General features: G+C 36.2%; 2 protein-coding genes across 2 annotated transcripts in view; both read left to right on the plus strand.

Moving 5' to 3' along the window:
- The first annotated feature begins 3,247 nt into the window (after positions 1-3,247).
- Positions 3,248-5,422, plus strand: LOC122667847. The gene has a single exon (XM_043864293.1). The coding sequence runs from the start codon at positions 3,492-3,494 to the stop codon at positions 5,289-5,291; it is 1,800 nt and encodes a 599-aa protein (XP_043720228.1). The 5' UTR covers positions 3,248-3,491; the 3' UTR covers positions 5,292-5,422.
- A 4,507-nt stretch (positions 5,423-9,929) lies between these two features.
- LOC122668004 (chromosome transmission fidelity protein 18 homolog) overlaps positions 9,930-18,565 on the plus strand; it is a 33,932-nt gene continuing 25,296 nt past the window's right edge. Inside the window, exons 1-7 of the mRNA XM_043864518.1 lie at positions 9,930-10,555; positions 10,951-11,012; positions 11,311-11,448; positions 11,561-11,836; positions 14,448-14,534; positions 15,222-15,323; positions 15,393-15,458. Coding sequence (XP_043720453.1) covers positions 9,979-10,555; positions 10,951-11,012; positions 11,311-11,448; positions 11,561-11,836; positions 14,448-14,534; positions 15,222-15,323; positions 15,393-15,458 — 1,308 coding nt within the window. The 5' untranslated portion in view covers positions 9,930-9,978. The remainder of the gene's footprint in view (positions 10,556-10,950; positions 11,013-11,310; positions 11,449-11,560; positions 11,837-14,447; positions 14,535-15,221; positions 15,324-15,392; positions 15,459-18,565) is intronic.

Consider the following 18,565-nt stretch of genomic DNA (forward strand, 5'->3'; position numbering starts at 1 on the left):
AGGTTAGCCTCCACTTTTAATTATTATCCCTATTCTGTCCTTTCTTTATTTTACCTTAACAACCCATTAAGTTTCTCTTTATCAACCAAATTGCAATTCTTCCTTTATATGCTTTGATATATTTACAAGTTTGCCATTACCTTTAAATTTTTAGTACTTGGATGGGCCCATAGCGAATCCAACAGGGTATTTTGAACCAGGTGTGGCATCACTATTGCTTAAGCTCAACAAACTTTGCTAAGTAGAAAGAGCAAGTAACAAGAGTTTCTAGAACAATGTAATGTCGCTAGCAGCACAAACATTAACTCCCAAAGATCATATTCTTTGCAATCTTGACCATAATTTGCTTTTAATAAGCCTTTGAGCTCCCAGCCTTTTCCATATATTTCATCTTTTGCTTGAGTTACTAAAATTTTGGGGTGTGGGTCCATAACAAAAAAAGGAATTTCAAACAATTGATGGGGCCATTGGAATATGAAGTTTAGAATTGATTGGCTAGGTCTGAAATAACTCTTAAGAATATTTTTTTTCCGGTTCTAAGACGCTCTTCAGGCTACTGCTCTGTGCATATTGTGTTGTTCAGTGATACTAACTTCATCATTTGAGTAATTGAATCCATAGCAAGGTTTAAAAACTCATCTCGAGGAGGTGTCTCGACCAGGTCGAGATTCTGGAGATCTTGGTGAGAGTGCATTTTTTTTTTGTTTCAGTTTGATGTTTCGGTGGGAAAATGGCCATAGTTGGCTCTTAAACTTTAAGAGAAGCTTGTTTTAGGCTTAATAAACATATTTGAATCTTCAAATTGTAAAAAAAAAAACGTACCCAATTTTGAGCTTTGGATTTGCACCCTTGGTTGGCTGTAAACATCGAATCCTTAAGTAATTTTTGCCTATACACGTTATTTGAGTGTTGCAAGACATAATGGGCAAATAAAACAAGTAAATTATGCAATAATGGATGAAGACAAATAATATTGAATTATTGAATAATTATTTAAGAAATAGTTAAGGACTTAAAAGTATAAACTACAAAGTACATTGATGAGTAAACAATGCATATTAAATAGACACCCAAGTACAGTGAACGATACATATGTCATAGACACCGTAATCTTCCATGTCCCAACATTACCAATATTTTGAGTCTGTGACTGTCTATTGATATGAACTATTACATACTGGATCAAGTCTACTCATGGTCCGATGGAACCGACGTGCATCGTCTTCCGTCTGGATGACATATGAATGCCACATGATAGTGTTCGAGAAGAAACAAGAGCAGTTTCTTCTTAAGCAGGTCGAGATATCCTAGATTTTCGAGATTTCACCGAAATTTCGGACCATGCAGATTTGAGTCTCGTAAGAGAACTCATCTCAACCAGGTAGAGATTCTTGAGTTTTCCGAGATCTCGGCGATCTCAGTGAATTTTATAACTATGGGCTATAGTTCGAAATATCATTTCGTTTCGGTGTTTCAACACCACCGAAACTTCGATATATCAGCCAAATTTCACCCAAACATGAAACATTGCTTCTTCTTTTTTGGGTTTCGTTTTGATGTTTCTGTGGGCAAATAGACATAGTTGGCTCCGAAACTTTAGGGGAAGCTTGTTTTAGGCTTAATAAACGTATTTGAACCTTCAAATGGTAAAAAAAAAGCACCCAATTTTTTTATGTTTAGGATTTGCACCCTTGGTTGGCAGTAAACGTTGAATCCTTATGCAATATTGCCTATTCTACACGTTTGAGTGCTATAAGACATAATTGGTAAGTAAAACAAGTAAATTATGCAATAATGGATGAAGGCACATAATATTGAATAATTATCTAAGAAAAATTTAAAGACTTAAAGTAGAAATTTTAAGTACAGTGAACAATACATCGACCTCTGTTGCTGCCTTTAACTCCCACGACTACCTAAAGCTAAATAGTTGAATGTAGCCAAATCTTTCCTAGTAAGCAGCAATTGATCTCTTTGGAGTGATGTGGAAAACCCAGCATTTTTTTCGTGATGTGGCAAAAAAATTAAGATTCCAGCAATTTTCCCCTTCTCCAAGTCAAAACCAACAAAAAAGTCGAAGTTCTGTCGAAATATCAAAATGACTCGCAAGACCATGCCTTTTTATATAAGACTTTGTATCATTTCGGCGAGATGGTACAAATAGTACTGAAATCTCGCTAAATTTCGGTCAAAACTGTGCAGGTCTTATATTTGTATGTAATTTCGTTTCGAGCAGGTCAAAATCTCCGAGATTTTCGAAATTTTGCCTTGTTCTCGAACTATGTTTGAGTCATTAGTGGAACTGATATTCAATTCATTTCTGTTTAAATCTTATCCTATAAATATAAGACAATCAATGGTACTTTATTGTATTAATACATAGTAACGTTTGGTTTTCATATCTTTGTTAACAATTAGTTCACACACAGAAGCAGCATTCTTAGCAGATTAGGCGATAACCAAAATAGTTGGGCTTTGATTTCTAAATGTCTGTCATCTTTGATGAAAAGATTTTACCCTTAATGAGTTTCAATCCTGACCTTTTAAGGATTAAAGGTTGCTTCGGATCTTTTTGCTTGATTAACTTACAATTGGCTAGCCTTCCATGATTTTCCTACTGCATTTTGGGATTTATGTTTTGATTTTTTTTTTTTTTAAATTTTTGCTAGATCTTTCCTGGAGGGATGTCCTTACTTTTCTTAAAATTCCTTTTAATAGGAAGGTTGCCCTATTCTTGAAAAAGAATGCTGTAAATTCTCTTAGTTTGTCTGTTCAATGTTGATATTATTCTCATCTGACTTTCTTTTCTGTTGAACATCTTGTTGACTGTTGATTTATGCTGTATCAGTAAGTGGTTCAATGTGGATTTGGTAGATGATCTCAGAATTTGCATTAATTTTTAACAGCAGATCTTCCCTTTTCTTTTTTGTTTCTTCTGGTTTGTGATATATATTGGTGACTGCCCATTGACATCGTCTTCCTTCATGGGTAGTGTAGTCTCTCTCTTGGTTCATTCATAGATGAATCTCTGGAAATGCTATGCCAAAAAAAGAGTTCTCTTGTGTACAATGCTAGTAACCCATCTACAATAATTTCCTTTTATTTCCACATGGATCTATCAATGTTATGGCATCATTCTTCAATTTGGCTTTGATTTGTCTGTGTTAGTAATTAATTGTTTTATTTTCCTAATTCTTTTTTTTCCCCTCCTGGTGCAGCATTTGTACATCATTCATAAAAGTGATAAGATCATAAGACCCATGTATATCTCCCGGGAAATTTGCAGCTGCTCCAAACATCGATAATCGCCTTCTGGGATCATGATTGCCATAACACCAACACAGTCTATTTGTTGAAGGTTTCTCATTGGGTTTTTATGTTGTTGCTATATCATAGATACCTACATTTGGGGAGCATAAATTTTCCACAGATGGTCTGAGCAGAAGCTTTTTTATCACCAAATAGCTTTATCCTTTCATATTGGTGGATTTATGGCCAATAATACTCTAGTTCTAGCTGACAATTCTCTAGTCGGAAATTCTCTAGTTGTGACTGATAATTCCTTGGTTATTGGACAAGAATTCCCTGATGTTGAAACTTGCAGAAGAGCTTTAAAAGAGATTGCTATTTCTTTGCATTTTGATCTTCGAATAGTAAAATCAGATCGAAGTCGGTTTATTGCCAAGTGCTCGAAGGAAGGATGTCCATGGCGTGTCCATGTGGCAAAATGTCCAGGTGTTTCAACCTTTACGATTCGAACCTTACATGGAGAGCACACTTGTGAAGGAGTTCGCAACCTACACCATCAGCAGGCATCAGTAGGTTGGGTTGCCAGATCTGTAGAAGCACGGCTTCGAGATAATCCACAATACAAACCAAAGGAAATATTGCATGACATACGTGAACAGCATGGAGTTGCTGTGTCTTACATGCAAGCTTGGCGTGGGAAGGAACGTAGCATGGCTGCAGTTCATGGAACTTTTGAAGAAGGATATCGCCTACTTCCTGCATACTGTGAGCAAATCAGAACAACAAACCCAGGAAGTATTGCATCAGTATTTGCCACTGGTCAGGAAAACTGCTTCCAGCGCCTCTTCGTTTCCTATCGTGCATCAATCTATGGCTTTATTAATGCATGTAGGCCACTTTTGGAGCTTGACAGAGCACATTTGAAAGGAAAATACCTGGGAACTTTACTTTGTGCTGCAGCTGTTGATGCTGATGACACATTATTTCCATTGGCATTTGCCATTGTTGATATGGAGAGTGATGAGAATTGGATGTGGTTCTTGTCTGAGTTGCGGAAGCTTCTCGGAGTCAACACAGAGAACATGCCAAGACTTACAATACTATCTGACAGATCAAAAGGCATCGTGGAAGCTGTGGAGACACATTTTCCAAGTGCTTTCCATGGATTTTGTCTGCGTTATGTGAGTGAAAATTTTCGTGATGAATTTAAGAACACAAAGTTGGTGAACATATTTTGGAATGCTGTTTATGCCCTCACAGCTGTTGAATTTGAAGCAAAAATTGCTGAGATGGTAGAGATTTCACAGGATGTCATACAATGGTTTCAGCGCTTCCCACCTCGTCTTTGGGCTGTAGCATATTTTGAGGGTGTGCGATATGGCCACTTTACCTTGGGTATCACAGAGTTGTTGTACAACTGGGCACTTGAGGGCCATGAGCTCCCTATTGTGCAAATGATGGAGTTTATTCGTCATCAGCTGACATCTTGGTTTATTGATCGTCGTAACAGGGGCATGGGGTGGACCTCAATTTTAGTGCCTTCTGCTGAGAAGCGCATTCTTGAAGCGATTGCAGATTCTCGTTGCTATCAGGTTCTTCGTGCAAATGAGGTGGAGTTTGAAATTGTGTCAACTGAGCGGACAAACATTGTGGATATACGCAGCCGTCATTGTTCATGTCGCCGCTGGCAGATCTATGGTTTACCATGTGCACATGCTGCTGCTGCGCTGATCTCCTGTGGGCAAAATGCCCATCTATTTGCCGAGCATTGTTTTACGGTGATCAGCTATCGTGAGGCCTATTCACAGGCAATAAATCCAATTCCAGATAAAAGCCAATGGAATGAGCTTGGTGAAGGAGCAGATGGTGGAGGTGCTAAAGTTGATATCACAATACGCCCTCCCAAGACTCGTCGACCACCTGGCCGGCCCAAAAAGAAAGTGCTTCGTATAGAGAGTTTTAAGCGCCCAAAGAGGATTGTTCAATGTGGTCGTTGTCATATGTTAGGACATTCTCAAAAGAAATGCACAATGCAAGTTTGATATTATATTTCGAAATTAGCTTTAGATGAGTCTGTTTATTTACCATCTTCAATATCAAATAGAATTAATGGTGTACCCTGTAATTTTAGTGTTATTTTAATTATTTGATCATAATTAAGTATTTATTCCCCTTCAAGGCAAATTTCATCTCTACTCCATCTCCTTGTGTTGTTCTGATATCCATTATCCCCAGTTTCGTGGTTCTGAAGCAGTACTAAACTTCTGCATCCCTTTGGTTGTTAGTTGGCTTCTTCTTCGTGGGAAGCTCTGGAAGGAACAGCAGAAAGAAGCAAATTTACAATTTGTTCAATTATGGGTCAGCTAGGGAGGTAATGTTATTCTTGGGTGATCAACTACATTCAGTTCTATCAAGCTATGAGGATATTTAAGAAACTCTGTGCACTCACATTTATATGGCAGTGGAATGAGCCCTTCGTACTATTGATGTGATTCAATTCAAGATATTGCTCTACTTAGTTTGCATGTTTAGCTGATCCCAAGTGTTTGGGAATTTTTATCTTTTCCTTTTCATGGAGTGATTGGGGATTGGAATTTGGCATTGTTGAGTTTAGTTAATGATTTTGTGTTTCTTGAGGGAGTAGGTAATTCATTAACAGAAAACCAAAAAGAGAGAGCACAGAGCATAGTCCAACAACCAAGAAGGAAACGAACAAGCATGCACGCACAGTCTATCACTCTTATCTAAATCTTGAAACAGAGCTCTTTTTAATTCCAATTCTTAATGGGGTTTTCTTTATTGTACTCCCTTTTGATTGATTAGATTTTATTAACCCTTCAGCGTCCTTTGATTTTTTACTATGTCATTCTAGAAGTTTATTGTCAATTTTCATAGCTTTCCTTTCATTTATGTCATGGCATTGGTTCTCTGCTAGTGTTTATAAAAAGATAGTGAAAACCATCACTTTTCAGCTCTCAAATTGAGAGAGAGAGCCCCAACCTTGCCTTGAGTTAATCTGTACACCCATTTCACACAGAACACAATGGATGTCCATGATCTAGACACACAATGCCCATTGTCGAACTTTATAAAGTATACAATCAGTTCTGATGCAAAGAAGAAAGAGCATTCACTGGTGAGTCCACATGCTTATCAAGCTAGTTGTCCAATTAAGAGTCTGAGTCCTTGCCAGAATGAATGCAGGAGTTCCAATCATCTAAACCTTGCTTCTGCTTCTGAAGCTGACAAACCAATGAAGAAGCCTTTACCAGAGACAACTTAGTCTCATGAAACCAGTGGGCATGTTAATGAAGTCATGTGGTTTGAAACTAGAGAAGCCCTCGATGGAGCAGAGCCCAGATGATGCTCTCTGTTCCAGCATAAACTCTGGTACAGGTAATTGTTCTTCATCCACTCTAAATTATTCAATGAGCATTCTTGACTTTCAGATGCCTAGTTCAGGCTTGATTGGTTTGGATGGCATCGCATTATCATCAGTTACAGATGGTATTGAAATAGGAAATGAAAATGATGCTGGGAGGGTTCATGAGAGCCTCCCAGATGAATTATCCTGCTCTGTCATTACCTTCAAAGCGGTCTGCATTGATTTGAAACAGTAACCAAGAGGCAGAAACCAATACTCCGGCAGTCGATTTGATCACCCCCGCTTGATTACAGCTGAAACAGGTCTGAAATGTTGTTACATTGTGAAAGAATTGGAAGGAGAAATAACTACAGAGAACTTGATTGAAAGTAAAATGCAGAGAAAGTTGATGCTTGATCTTGCTCCAGCTAACAAGCTAAAAGTGGCATTGCTTGTCAAAGTTTCTGAAACAGTTATGCCATCAATCAAATGTGACACCCATCTAACAAATGGCTCCTGCAATACCCGCCTTCCCATTCAATCTTGTAACCAATGGCAGTTATACAGGTAAAAACAATTTCTGTCACTAAATCTATGCTATTATATTTGAGTTACCCAATAATTATTTAACATAATCTTACCGCATAAGGTCGATTTGATCTCATTCTTTTCTCAATGTGCAGGTGGTAACCACAAGAAGCAGCTTAATTAGGTTGATATACTGGGACAGCAACTGCAGTTTCAGCCCAGGGATTACATGTTCAGGAAAGAAAGGAGATAAACTTGTGAAGTACTGCTCAAGCTTCTTGTTGGCTACTTGTACTGGTTTTCTACAATTGAAAACCAAAAAAAAAGGAGAAACCTTTAAAATTTCTGATATGTGTGTAGACAACTCATTTATCACCTCAGAATGCGTGCATAACAATGATGAAAAAGATGTTTTAGAAGTTTATAGGCTATAGGAGAAAAGAGCTATAAGCCCAAACAAGTTGACATCCAATAACGTCGACTTTGACACACGCATGGTCGAAGGTCTGCATCCAGTATCGATCTGAACTCATTCAAAGTTGATTCTTTAGTTTCTCAATCATGTTAGGAGTTGAGATCCGACTTTATGGAGTCCTATTCTCATTTTACTTCATTCGAAAGCTTCGTGGAAGAGCTACAATAGTTCCTAAACATCGAAATGCACGAATTAGAGCAAGAAAACCGTACCAAAACCAGATTCAAATTTTTCTTGATTCATTGAAAGAGTTTTCTCTCTTTTTTTTTTATACTATTAATACCAAATAAGCCATATTTCATCTAAAATCCAACGGTTTTGGATGAAATTTCTTTCTTTTCGAAGTAAAGGGGTAGAAGGAGACCCAAAAGTTTTAAAACAGGGTTTTGCCCACGCATTTGATTTTAGTTTTTGTCCTTATAATTTCAATTGATTTGATTTAATACCTCTTTCAATCTCATCATGTAAATCTAGGTATACAATCACTGTTTTGTCTATAGCAGTTATTGCATCCTTTTCAAACATTTCTTCTTTGATTTTTCACCACAATTTTTTTAGTTTTCTTTTGAATTTTAATTCTGTTTTGTTCCTTGTTTGTGACACATTCATCTCTTAAGTCCCCGTTTGCATATCGAAAACAATATTCCATGCATTGTTTGGATATTTCAAGTGAGATTATTTATCTAGTTTTAGGTCATTTTCATATTTAATTGTGCCTTAATTTTCATCTTTTGTTTTGTTTTCTGTGATTTTATATTTTTAGGGTTGTCTTTGATTTTGTTTGTTGTTCATCATTGCATTCGAGTCGTAGGATTGTTTCTATATTAGGAAGCATTATACTAGTTTAATTTTTGCTTGTATGCTTAATTCTTAAGTTTGATTTTGGAGTATTCATGTTGTTTTTCATGATCTAATAAGTTAGATTATGTTAATTTTTCATTCATTCCATTCTTATAGATTTAGGGTTATTGTTGTATGTTGAGGCTAGTTCACATGCTATCCCTTAAAATTATTTTAGTCCATTTGTTCTACTAATTACATTTGTTTATGTAGCGCTTTGCATCAAGATTAGTCTTCTAACCTGTGATTGAAATCAAAAGCATTCATGAGTTAGATTTTGTAGGGTATTTGACTCATGATGAATGCTTTGCATTATAGTGGGTTTGGAATCAAAATTGGCAATTTTGAAACACTAATAAAATGAAAATAGAAGTATTAAACAATTTGAAGGCAGCATACTATTAATATGGTCTACATGACATCAAATAGAAGTAAATGTGATGAGATATATATTGGTAAGAAGAACCAAGGTTAGTTACAATAAGATTGTAATCTTACTTTATGCTCGTTTAATATAATGATTTTTTTTATTTTTTTTTAACAAATGCAATTCTTGGTATTTCACATAAAAATTAAATTAAAAAACTTTCAACTTTTTGAAAACCCTATTTTACCCTTGCATTAAACAATTTTGGAGAATAAGTCATGGGGGGATTAAAAGAAAATTACATGTTGAAGATCACGAGGCGGTTCAAATAAGAACACCTTTTTTTAGAATTTAGAATTTTTGGTGACAATAAATTGTTTTCTGGTACTTTTAAGATCTAATTGTAATAAAATTTTGTGAATCAAAGAACACATTAATTTTCCTAAAAACAAAAGAGGGTTATTCTTTTCAACATGGGCTCTCAACATGTTGCAAATATCTACTACATGGCAAAGTAGGTGAGATCCAAATTTTAATCAATGGATTCTCCTTTGACTGTGGCTGAAGGAAAATTTGAGCCGTATATTTCATCCAAAATAGAGTTTGCCAAGTAACAAGAAAACTTGAAAAACTCTAGGACAATGGTAGACTGAATATCAGTGGAAGTACCGTTACATTCGTTTGACATGTTTGATGAGTATTTGATTGAATTTGAATTTGAAATTTGACATATGATATTCAAATCATATCTCCTCTGTCTAACTGAATAGCTATATCATCCATTCTTGTGGTAAAATGAGATGAATCGTCTGAATCAATTGTTCCCAAAATTTTTATTTAAAAGGGAAATATTTCATTAAATTTGTGTTTTTCTAAATAAAATTCAATAAGACTATGTTTGGAAGTCAAGAAAAGAAAAGAATAATAATAATAAAAAACGAGGAGAGAGATAGAGACATATTATCATTGTTTTTGTATTATTATTATTTTTTCCTGGTTTCCAAACATAGCCTTAATCCAAATTACTGTTTTTCCCGCCAAAATGAAAATGTCTTCTACCAGGAAAAAGAAAAACAAGAAAAACGTTGCCGTGTGTTTTCCTTTTCCTGACATTTCTGGGCTCCGCGGGCCCGAGCGAAGAATTTTTTTCCCGCCATGGACATGGACGTTCCCCTTCCGGAAGAACTCGAATGGCTCGAATCGAACGCTCTGATCGAAGAAGAACAAGAAGAAGAAGATTACTACTATCCGGAGGAGGAAGAAGGAGTTCAAGAACAGCTGCAGCAACAACAACAGCAACGACAAGTTCTTGAACCTCCTCGTACAACTCAACCTAGTTCATCCACCTCCATTTCACATATTAAATCAACCTCTGTAGCAGATCTATCCTTGTCTCCTAAAAACGGCAAGAAGAGGCCGCTGTCGGACAAGTGCCTCTCTGATGTGTTATCTTCCAGAAATGAATCATCCGATGGAAAGCGGAACAGAGTGGATCCTCCTCCTGATATTGAAATTGATGAAGACTGGCTTCGGAATTCGCCGCCAAAGGAGAACACGGACCCCGCACCACCAGTCGTTGAGGAGGAAAAGTTTATTTCTCGGTTTGCATCGGAGATAGAAGGAGCTTATATGCCGATAACTGGACCTTCTGGTGATAGGGTTTATGCGAAGATGAGCTGGGTTGGGGTGAATAACGATTCTAAGAAACTAAGGGTACAAGGATACGCAAATGGTATGTCCATTTCACTGTGAATCTTTAAGTCCGAGCCATTCCAATTCGTTTTTAATGTAATTATTCCTGGATTTCAGAATAAATTGCCAAACACATAAGCTTAGGTTGTTTGGGTTTAAGATACATGTTGATCTACTTTGTCTACTATATTTTCTCTTTTGAATTTACCCAAATACATAAGCGTAGGTTGTTTGGGCTTAAGATAGAAGTTGATGAACTCTTTCTACTATGTATTTCTCTTTCGAATTTAATCTCCGTTGTAGTTAGCCCAATTGTTATATACCAATGAGTGATCGTGAATTTTGTTAACTGTTACGTAGTCATGGTTTAAACATGACTAAACATTTTTGTTAGTGTAACGATTTCTTGAACTCAAGTCCTACCCCTCTGTGCAGATCTTATCTCAAAGCCTATCAATATTCTAATGGAAAATGTGGAACAAGAGGCTTTGACAAAGGTATACATTTTCACTGATAATGTCTTCATTGAAGTATATATAGTATGTGACAAGCTTAAAATTTATACCCTGATTCCAACTTTGAGAAGTGTACTTCACAGTTTCCTAATTTTCTTTCCTTATTGTTGTCTTGTCTCCTCACTCCTAGCATGTAGTCCCAGTGATAACTAATTTTGTAAGCCCATGAGTATTCTTTTCAATTTTATTAAATTGCTCTAAGTCAAAGTATGTGCTTATTAAAAGTTGAGTGCAAACTGTCAAGGAATTCTGAAAATGCAAATGATTGTTCATATTGAAGGCTTTGCAAACAAGCGCAGAATCTCCCAATGATTTGATTCTTCCTGAAGTACCAGTGGTTACTGAACAACTTTGGGTGGATAAATATGCACCAAATTCGTTTACTGAGCTTCTTAGTGTTGAACAGACAAACCGTGAGGCAAGTTTTCTTAACCAGTTGTGGTTTTATGGGATGTTGATTTATTTTCGAGCATCTGCCTGTTTCGACCTTGTGCTTCAATATTTATTTCTAGTTTGTTGATGATCTGCAGGTCTTACTATGGCTGAAACAATGGGATTCTTGTGTATTTGGATCTGAAATTAGGAATACCACGGATGATGTACTGTCTGCATTGAGACGACATTCTGTGCGCTCTCAAAATCAAAAGTCATCTGAGATGAGTTCTTTTGGAAAGAAGAAAGGATTCCCATTGAGTTATCAAACTTTAAGGCAGTCAAATGACGCGTTTAAAGAAAATGACAAATTAAAAAACATTCAGGAATTATGGAACAAGAAATCAAGAACTACTAGTCCACTAGAGCAGAAGGTGAGTCAGTGGTTTTCATTCAAATATGTAACAAGCAGAGTAAGCTAGTGACATCATTCACAACACTCTCAATCTATTATATACTTGTGTAATTCTTTTTCTCTGTATTGGATGCAAAATGTCTTTACTAGTTTGTTTAGCACCTGCATTGCCTCTCTTACATGTTTTGATAAAAGTAGCTCTAAATTAATGTATAGAAATTAATTAAGAATTTTATAATCATAAACACCTCAATGAGAGAGAGAGAGAGAGAGAGAGAGTATGTAACAAGCAGAGTAAGCTAGTGACATCATTCACAACACTCTCAATCTATTATATACTTGTGTAATTCTTTTTCTCTGTATTGGATGCAAAATGTCTTTAATAGTTTGTTTAGCACCTGCATTGCCTCTCTTACATGTTTTGATAAAAGTAGCTCTAAATTAATGTATAGAAATTAATTAAGAATTTTATAATCATAAACACCTCAATGAGAGAGAGAGGCTTAGTTAAATTTTACCTAGTAATCTCACATCAACATGTGTTTGTGGCATCTTTATGTATAGCCGTATGTTCAATATATACTACTTATACACATATTATATATTGTTGGATTGTGTGGCAACCCAAGAGGGGTGAATTTGGTTATGCAGAAAGATATGACAGTTTGAAAATTTTTACCCAAATTAAAAAGCTGAAAGCGATTTGTTGTAGGGAAAACAAAACACAAAAATGGGAGAAGGGGGGGGGGGGGAGAGACAATGGCTGATTCAATATGATTAGAGTGGTTCAACCACCTTGCTTATATCCACTACCAAGTGATACTCACACTAATGCAAACTCGAACTCGAGCCAGGGAAAAACCAGTGGGAGATCGATTGCAGCAGGATCAATAAAATAAGGGAGAACAAAATTGAGTAACTGATTTTTTTTTATTTCTCTTTTTCTGTTTACATATGAAAGAAGAACATAAAAGGGTATGGAAGAAGAAGGGGCTATGGAAGGGGGATAGGGGACTCTCTCAGTCCAGGGTCTCTCACCCACGGCCTCTCACCGTTGCTGCATCCCACAACCACTGCCTCTCACAGCTTCAAGCCATAGCTCTGTATTTTCTTCAATCTTCAACCGTTAGAGGCCTCTAAGGGCATTACATTATATAGACTCAAGAGTTGAGCCCAAAATAGAAAGTGTTTGCTACCAAGTAGCTTACAACCAACATAGAAACTTCCTATAAATCTAGCTGCCATACATGAAAATAGAAACTACTAAAAACAAAAGTAGTAACAAACTGAAATTAGAAGCTACCTAAATGAAATAAAATATACTTTCTAAAACTGAAAATAGAAACTATACTATAGCAGCATTAGGATAGAATCTTTCTCTACTTGATGGACCTGCAAGATCCTCTAAAAAGCAGACCCACACAAGGTAAATATGGGCTGTGTTCATATGAACAGTACCATGAGTGTTTTGGTCTTTTTTTCTTCATATTTTGATCTACATCTACATCACACACTTGAACTTTCCAGTATGCTTATAATTGTTTTCCAGGATCACAATAAACCCTTACAATGCAGTTTTCCACTTGGCTCACTACAAACCTTTGGTTGTTTTTTTGTCTCACAACAAACACGAGTGTTTTGGCTGACACTCAAACATTACAACAATGAAAATTCATCAATCTCCCACTAAAACCCTTTGAAGAGTGATCGAGTGTTTCCACTCAAGATGCAAAGTCTCAAAAAGGCAAGATTTACAAATAAAAGCTCAAAGAAAAGACCTCTAGAAAGGTAGAGTAAGCAAGTTAAAACACGTGCAAGGCATGCATCCCCATGTATGTCCATGCATGCCTACAGTACGCTGACCAACACTGTGCACTCTCCCATTGTCCTGGATTTTCAAAAGCTCTATTTTGCAACATGACAAACTCCGATTGGGCTGAAACTTGACGTGTGGGCATGGGACATATGTATCTATCTGTCCACAAAATTTGGACCTCATCTAATCTGCCACATGGTTGATCTTTAGGCCATTTAGGTTAGACTTCCTCAGTGGACCATGTAGGAAATCTTTACCCTTTTTAAAATTATATAAAGTTCATTTATAACATTAAATAATTCATGTATTTGCTAACTATACTTGAGTCCTAGCAAAACTGTGTTATCTAGATATAGTATTAGCCTAATAATGTGCACCCATATTATTAAGTAGGGGGAAGTGTAATCTTTGACTGCCGTCTTCTATAATTCAAATTAAAAATGGAGAATGGATCACTACAATTGCAAATGAATTGAAGTAGCACAGGTTGTTCTTGAAGTAAAAATAAAATTAGAAGTGTACTACAGTGAGTGTGCCATGCTCAATGGATAGTATATTCTGAAATCTGTAGAAGAATCCAAAAATCTATTGATTATTTGACCAACAAGCTGCTCACTGCTCATCTGGGGACAATGGTTAATGATTATGCCAATTGCAGTAGAATAGAAAATATGAATAAGTTTCTTTGAAGAACAGATAAGTCATTAAGGTTCAGTTTATTTATCTCTTGATCTCCACTTACCCCTTTTTTTGTGTGGCTTCCAGTTAATCAAAAATCAAAATCAACAGATATTGAATCTTATTGCTTTTGCAGGTTCTTTTACTCTGTGGACCCCCAGGGCTTGGGAAGACAACACTTGCGCATGTAGCTGCTAGACACTGTGGCTACCGTGTAGTAGAGGTTTGAAGCTTTATATGTAAAATGTCCATAAGCTTTGTTAGCATCCACTTTACAGCCGTTTGTGTTTCTTGGTCATTGTCTTTTGGTTACTCTTAGTTTCTTCTGCTTGGTTTGTTTCTGAAGGTAAAGAATTAATGTAGGACAATTCTGTAATGATTTGTTCTCATAGTTAGGACCCACATTCATCTTAGCGTATCTGATTTATTCAAGATTTTTGATACATTGACACTTCATGTGAGGATTTTCTTTTCTCTGATTGGATTTGCTTGCAGTCATTTATTGATGCATCTCTATGGTTTACAGCTCTCTCTCTCTCTCTATCCATAATCTACAAATCTTTTGACCCATTATCTATTATCATGAACAAATTTAGCACCTGCCAGGTCCATCTCTGACATATATGTCGGACGTGACAAGAGCACCACCTATTTTGAAGTTTCTGGGTAGCATAGTAATGACATTTTTTGTGTGCACGATACACCTGAATTTGGTAGAGTGAGAACTATACTTCAGTAACAGGGAATTGTTCTACAGCAGCTTTAACACTCTATTTATGATGCCACTTGCCATGCATTTTCTCTAATTTGCGGGCTGTTTCATTTTATGGTCTGAGTTTGAATACCGTTTTAACTTTCCTTAAAGGACATTATTGAAGCACTCATTTAAAATTCTGTAAATTCTGCACAGATCAATGCTAGTGATGATCGGTCATCATCAACAATTGAAGCCAAAATTCTCGATGTTGTGCAGATGAACTCTGTCATGGCTGACTCAAAACCTAAGTGTTTGGTGGGTTTTATTTTGTAAAACCTGCACTAAATTTTTGTTATACAAGTAAAAATAATTAGATTTCTACAGGTAATTGATGAAATAGATGGAGCTCTTGGTGATGGTAAAGGTGCAGTGGAGGTTATACTAAAGATGGTAATCAGTAAATAATTTCTAGAACTTTGTTTCTTTAAGGAAACTTTCATTATTTCCGGGCATTCTTTGCTGGTTATTGTTTTCTTCTCCCAATGAAACATCTCACCTTTTTGCATGTATATGCATCTTTGGCATGATATGTGAACTTGAAAATTTTGAGATATGGTCAATGGTGGGAGTTTTGAGGAACTCAATCTTTTTATAATTGATTTTGGATCTGTATGAGTGGGTGGCTTTTGTTCTTATTTCTTAACTTTTTTTTGTTCTTTTATGATTTACTTGGAACATTAATTTGGTTTTTGAGTTGCAGTGGCTTTCTGTGGAAATTTTGTTTTTGAACTTCATTTATAGAGAACTGTTTCTAGATTGTACTGGGAGTGACTTTTTTCTCGCCCTTATGACTGATTTGTGGCATTAATTAGTTAATAATAATCAAATCAAACAGTTGAAAACTTTCTGTTAGCATGAACTTATTTGACCTTTGGATTATTTCTGTGGAGCTTGATTTGATCCTTTTCCATGGAAAATTATGGATGGAGATCCAAGGGATGTTAAACACAATGGATTGAAGGAACCATAACCGAGCAGAAGAGAAAGATGTTGCTAGATTAACAGTTTAATAGATCGTAACAACATACACAGGCAGTTTTAAGCAATTAATTTGATTAGTTTAGTTTAGAATCATGAGAAGGAAGAGGCACTTGACTGCAAGTTTTTGTTGGATTGAGTATTATCCAAGATTAAGTCCTCTTTCTTTTGAGATATGTTCCTAGTTCAAGTTACGTTGAAATTCCTTTGGAATTCGGCTGTAAAATCTCCTTTGACATGCCAGAGGACTGGATTCAAGTTATCCTTACCAACTCATTTTCGCAGTTTTATTGAGGATGGTATGTTCATAAAAATCAAATTGTTTCCACATTTGCGGTCACCCATATATGCTACAACATTGAATCTCCAACCACTAAGTATTAACCCTATTTTTTTTTTCAAAAATTTATTACAATAAAATCAAAATTTCAACCAGAATTTTAAAAATCATTTAAAAACAGAAAATTAAATCTGACTCCGTGAAGTCGTAGATCGTTTGATGCTATCATAGTTTGAAATCTCGCGATATCTCGGTATCTCGGGCTGGTCGAGATATCCGAAATATACAGAAATTTCGCTGAAATATGGCATTTTTTCTACCATATTTCGGCACTCCATCTCGGTGGATTTTTGGCCATATTAAGGCTTGATACTTCATGTATACCCTTATTTAAGTTAAATAAACACATTTAAACCTTCATATTGCAAAAAAATGAACTCAAAGTGGTGTTTTGGGTTTGCACCCTTGATTGGCAGTATATGGTCAGACCCTGATATATAAATTGTTACATACACTTTATTTACGAAATATACCAAAATTTCACAAAATATACCGAAATTTGGACTTTTTTCATTTCGTATGGTCATCTCGTCTCGGTAGTGTCGAGATATCCGAATTATCGGCGATATATCGTGAGATTTTGAATCATGGATGCTATCTAACATGTAATAAAAAATTGAAGCCTAACCATTACATATTTACCCTATTTTTTTGCAACAAAAAAATTACTTTAGGGAAAAAGGGTATTATCTGAAACTGTGAATCTTCCAGAAATTCCCTCAAATGCACCAAATGTTAGCTATAGATGACTTGTACAACCTTCCAACAAGTTGTTCCACTAAGAATTGCAAGTGGAATGGTCAAAATCGTGTAAAAACACAAGCTTGGTGTTGAAACTACAGGTTTTTGTTGAAACCATTCAATACCGTTTGAAATGGGTCGAAATAAGGACCTGTTTCGAAAGAAATTTTGTATTTATATAAAGTGCCTATAATGTTTCGGTGAAACGAAATGGATTTGCCAAAATGTATCAAAACTTCAACCGAAACATGTAAGTTTCGGTCAAAACTTGGTATGCCTGCAGAGTTGATGTCGGTTTCATCTCGAGCAGGGTTGAAACCAAAATATTTCGGTATATTTTGACCGACTCCACTGAAATTTTGAACCATGGAAGTATATGAATATATATAATATAACAATGATAATTTTATATAATTGTGCTCATATGCAACATAGAAGCCATATCAATGCAATATGATATAATTATGCTAGTAATGACCTAATATGAGAAAACCAACATATAATAAACAAAACATAGGATGTAATATATAAGCATATTCGTAAAAAACCAAAATAATAAACATAAATCAACATAAACTGGTGAAGTATCAACAAGGCATGCAATCACCTTGGACCCAAGAAAGAGCCTGGAAGCTTAGGCGACCCCTTAACAACTATGCAATAAACATTAATCAACGTAAACTCCTGATGTGTTAATGAGGCGTGCTGTCGCCTTGGACCCAAGAAAGAGCCTGGACACATGCCTAGGTGATGTCTTGACAACTATGGTGATGCATTTCTATAACCTGACAATTAGATTTAGAAAGTCAAACTCACAATACAGGATTTTGGAGAAGTTTAATAGAAGGAAATCCCGGAAACAACCTGATGCAGGGCCATCAGCAGTCCCTGTCAAGCCCAGCCCAGGTCCAGTCAAGCACCCCACGAGGTGCCAGCTTAGGCCCAGGGCCAGGCCTCTTTGGTCCCCTGATTGAGCCTTCAGCCCAAGAGAATCAGACCAAGCCCAGGCTTTGCATGGTCTGGCCAGGCCTAGCCTACGTGCAGTTTTTGTAATGGCCAATGTGTGGCCCGGTTTTATTTAGTCTCTTATTTTTATGTCTTTTCATATATCTAGGTAGTTAAGTGTCTTTTCGTATTACTAGGTAGATTTATTATTTGTAGTTCCTATGTATGGGAATTAGTTTCTAGATTTTTGGGGGATTGTTTCTATGTATGGGGGTTTGTTCCTAGGTATTGGAATTCCACTAGCTTGGGAATTCCAACAGTTTATTTATTAAGATGCATGTAACCAAAGGAGGTTCAACTGAACCATTCCTCCCCTATATAAAGAAATCGTGGGAGCCTCTTTAGGCAACCAGAATTAAAAAAAAAAAAACCAAACTTCTCTTGAAGATTACATCCTGTGGAACTCAGGTGGGCTGTGGATCTCATCAACTAC

The sequence above is a fragment of the Telopea speciosissima genome, chromosome 7 (assembly GCF_018873765.1).
Source record: "Telopea speciosissima isolate NSW1024214 ecotype Mountain lineage chromosome 7, Tspe_v1, whole genome shotgun sequence".
Classification (NCBI taxonomy): domain Eukaryota; kingdom Viridiplantae; phylum Streptophyta; class Magnoliopsida; order Proteales; family Proteaceae; genus Telopea; species Telopea speciosissima.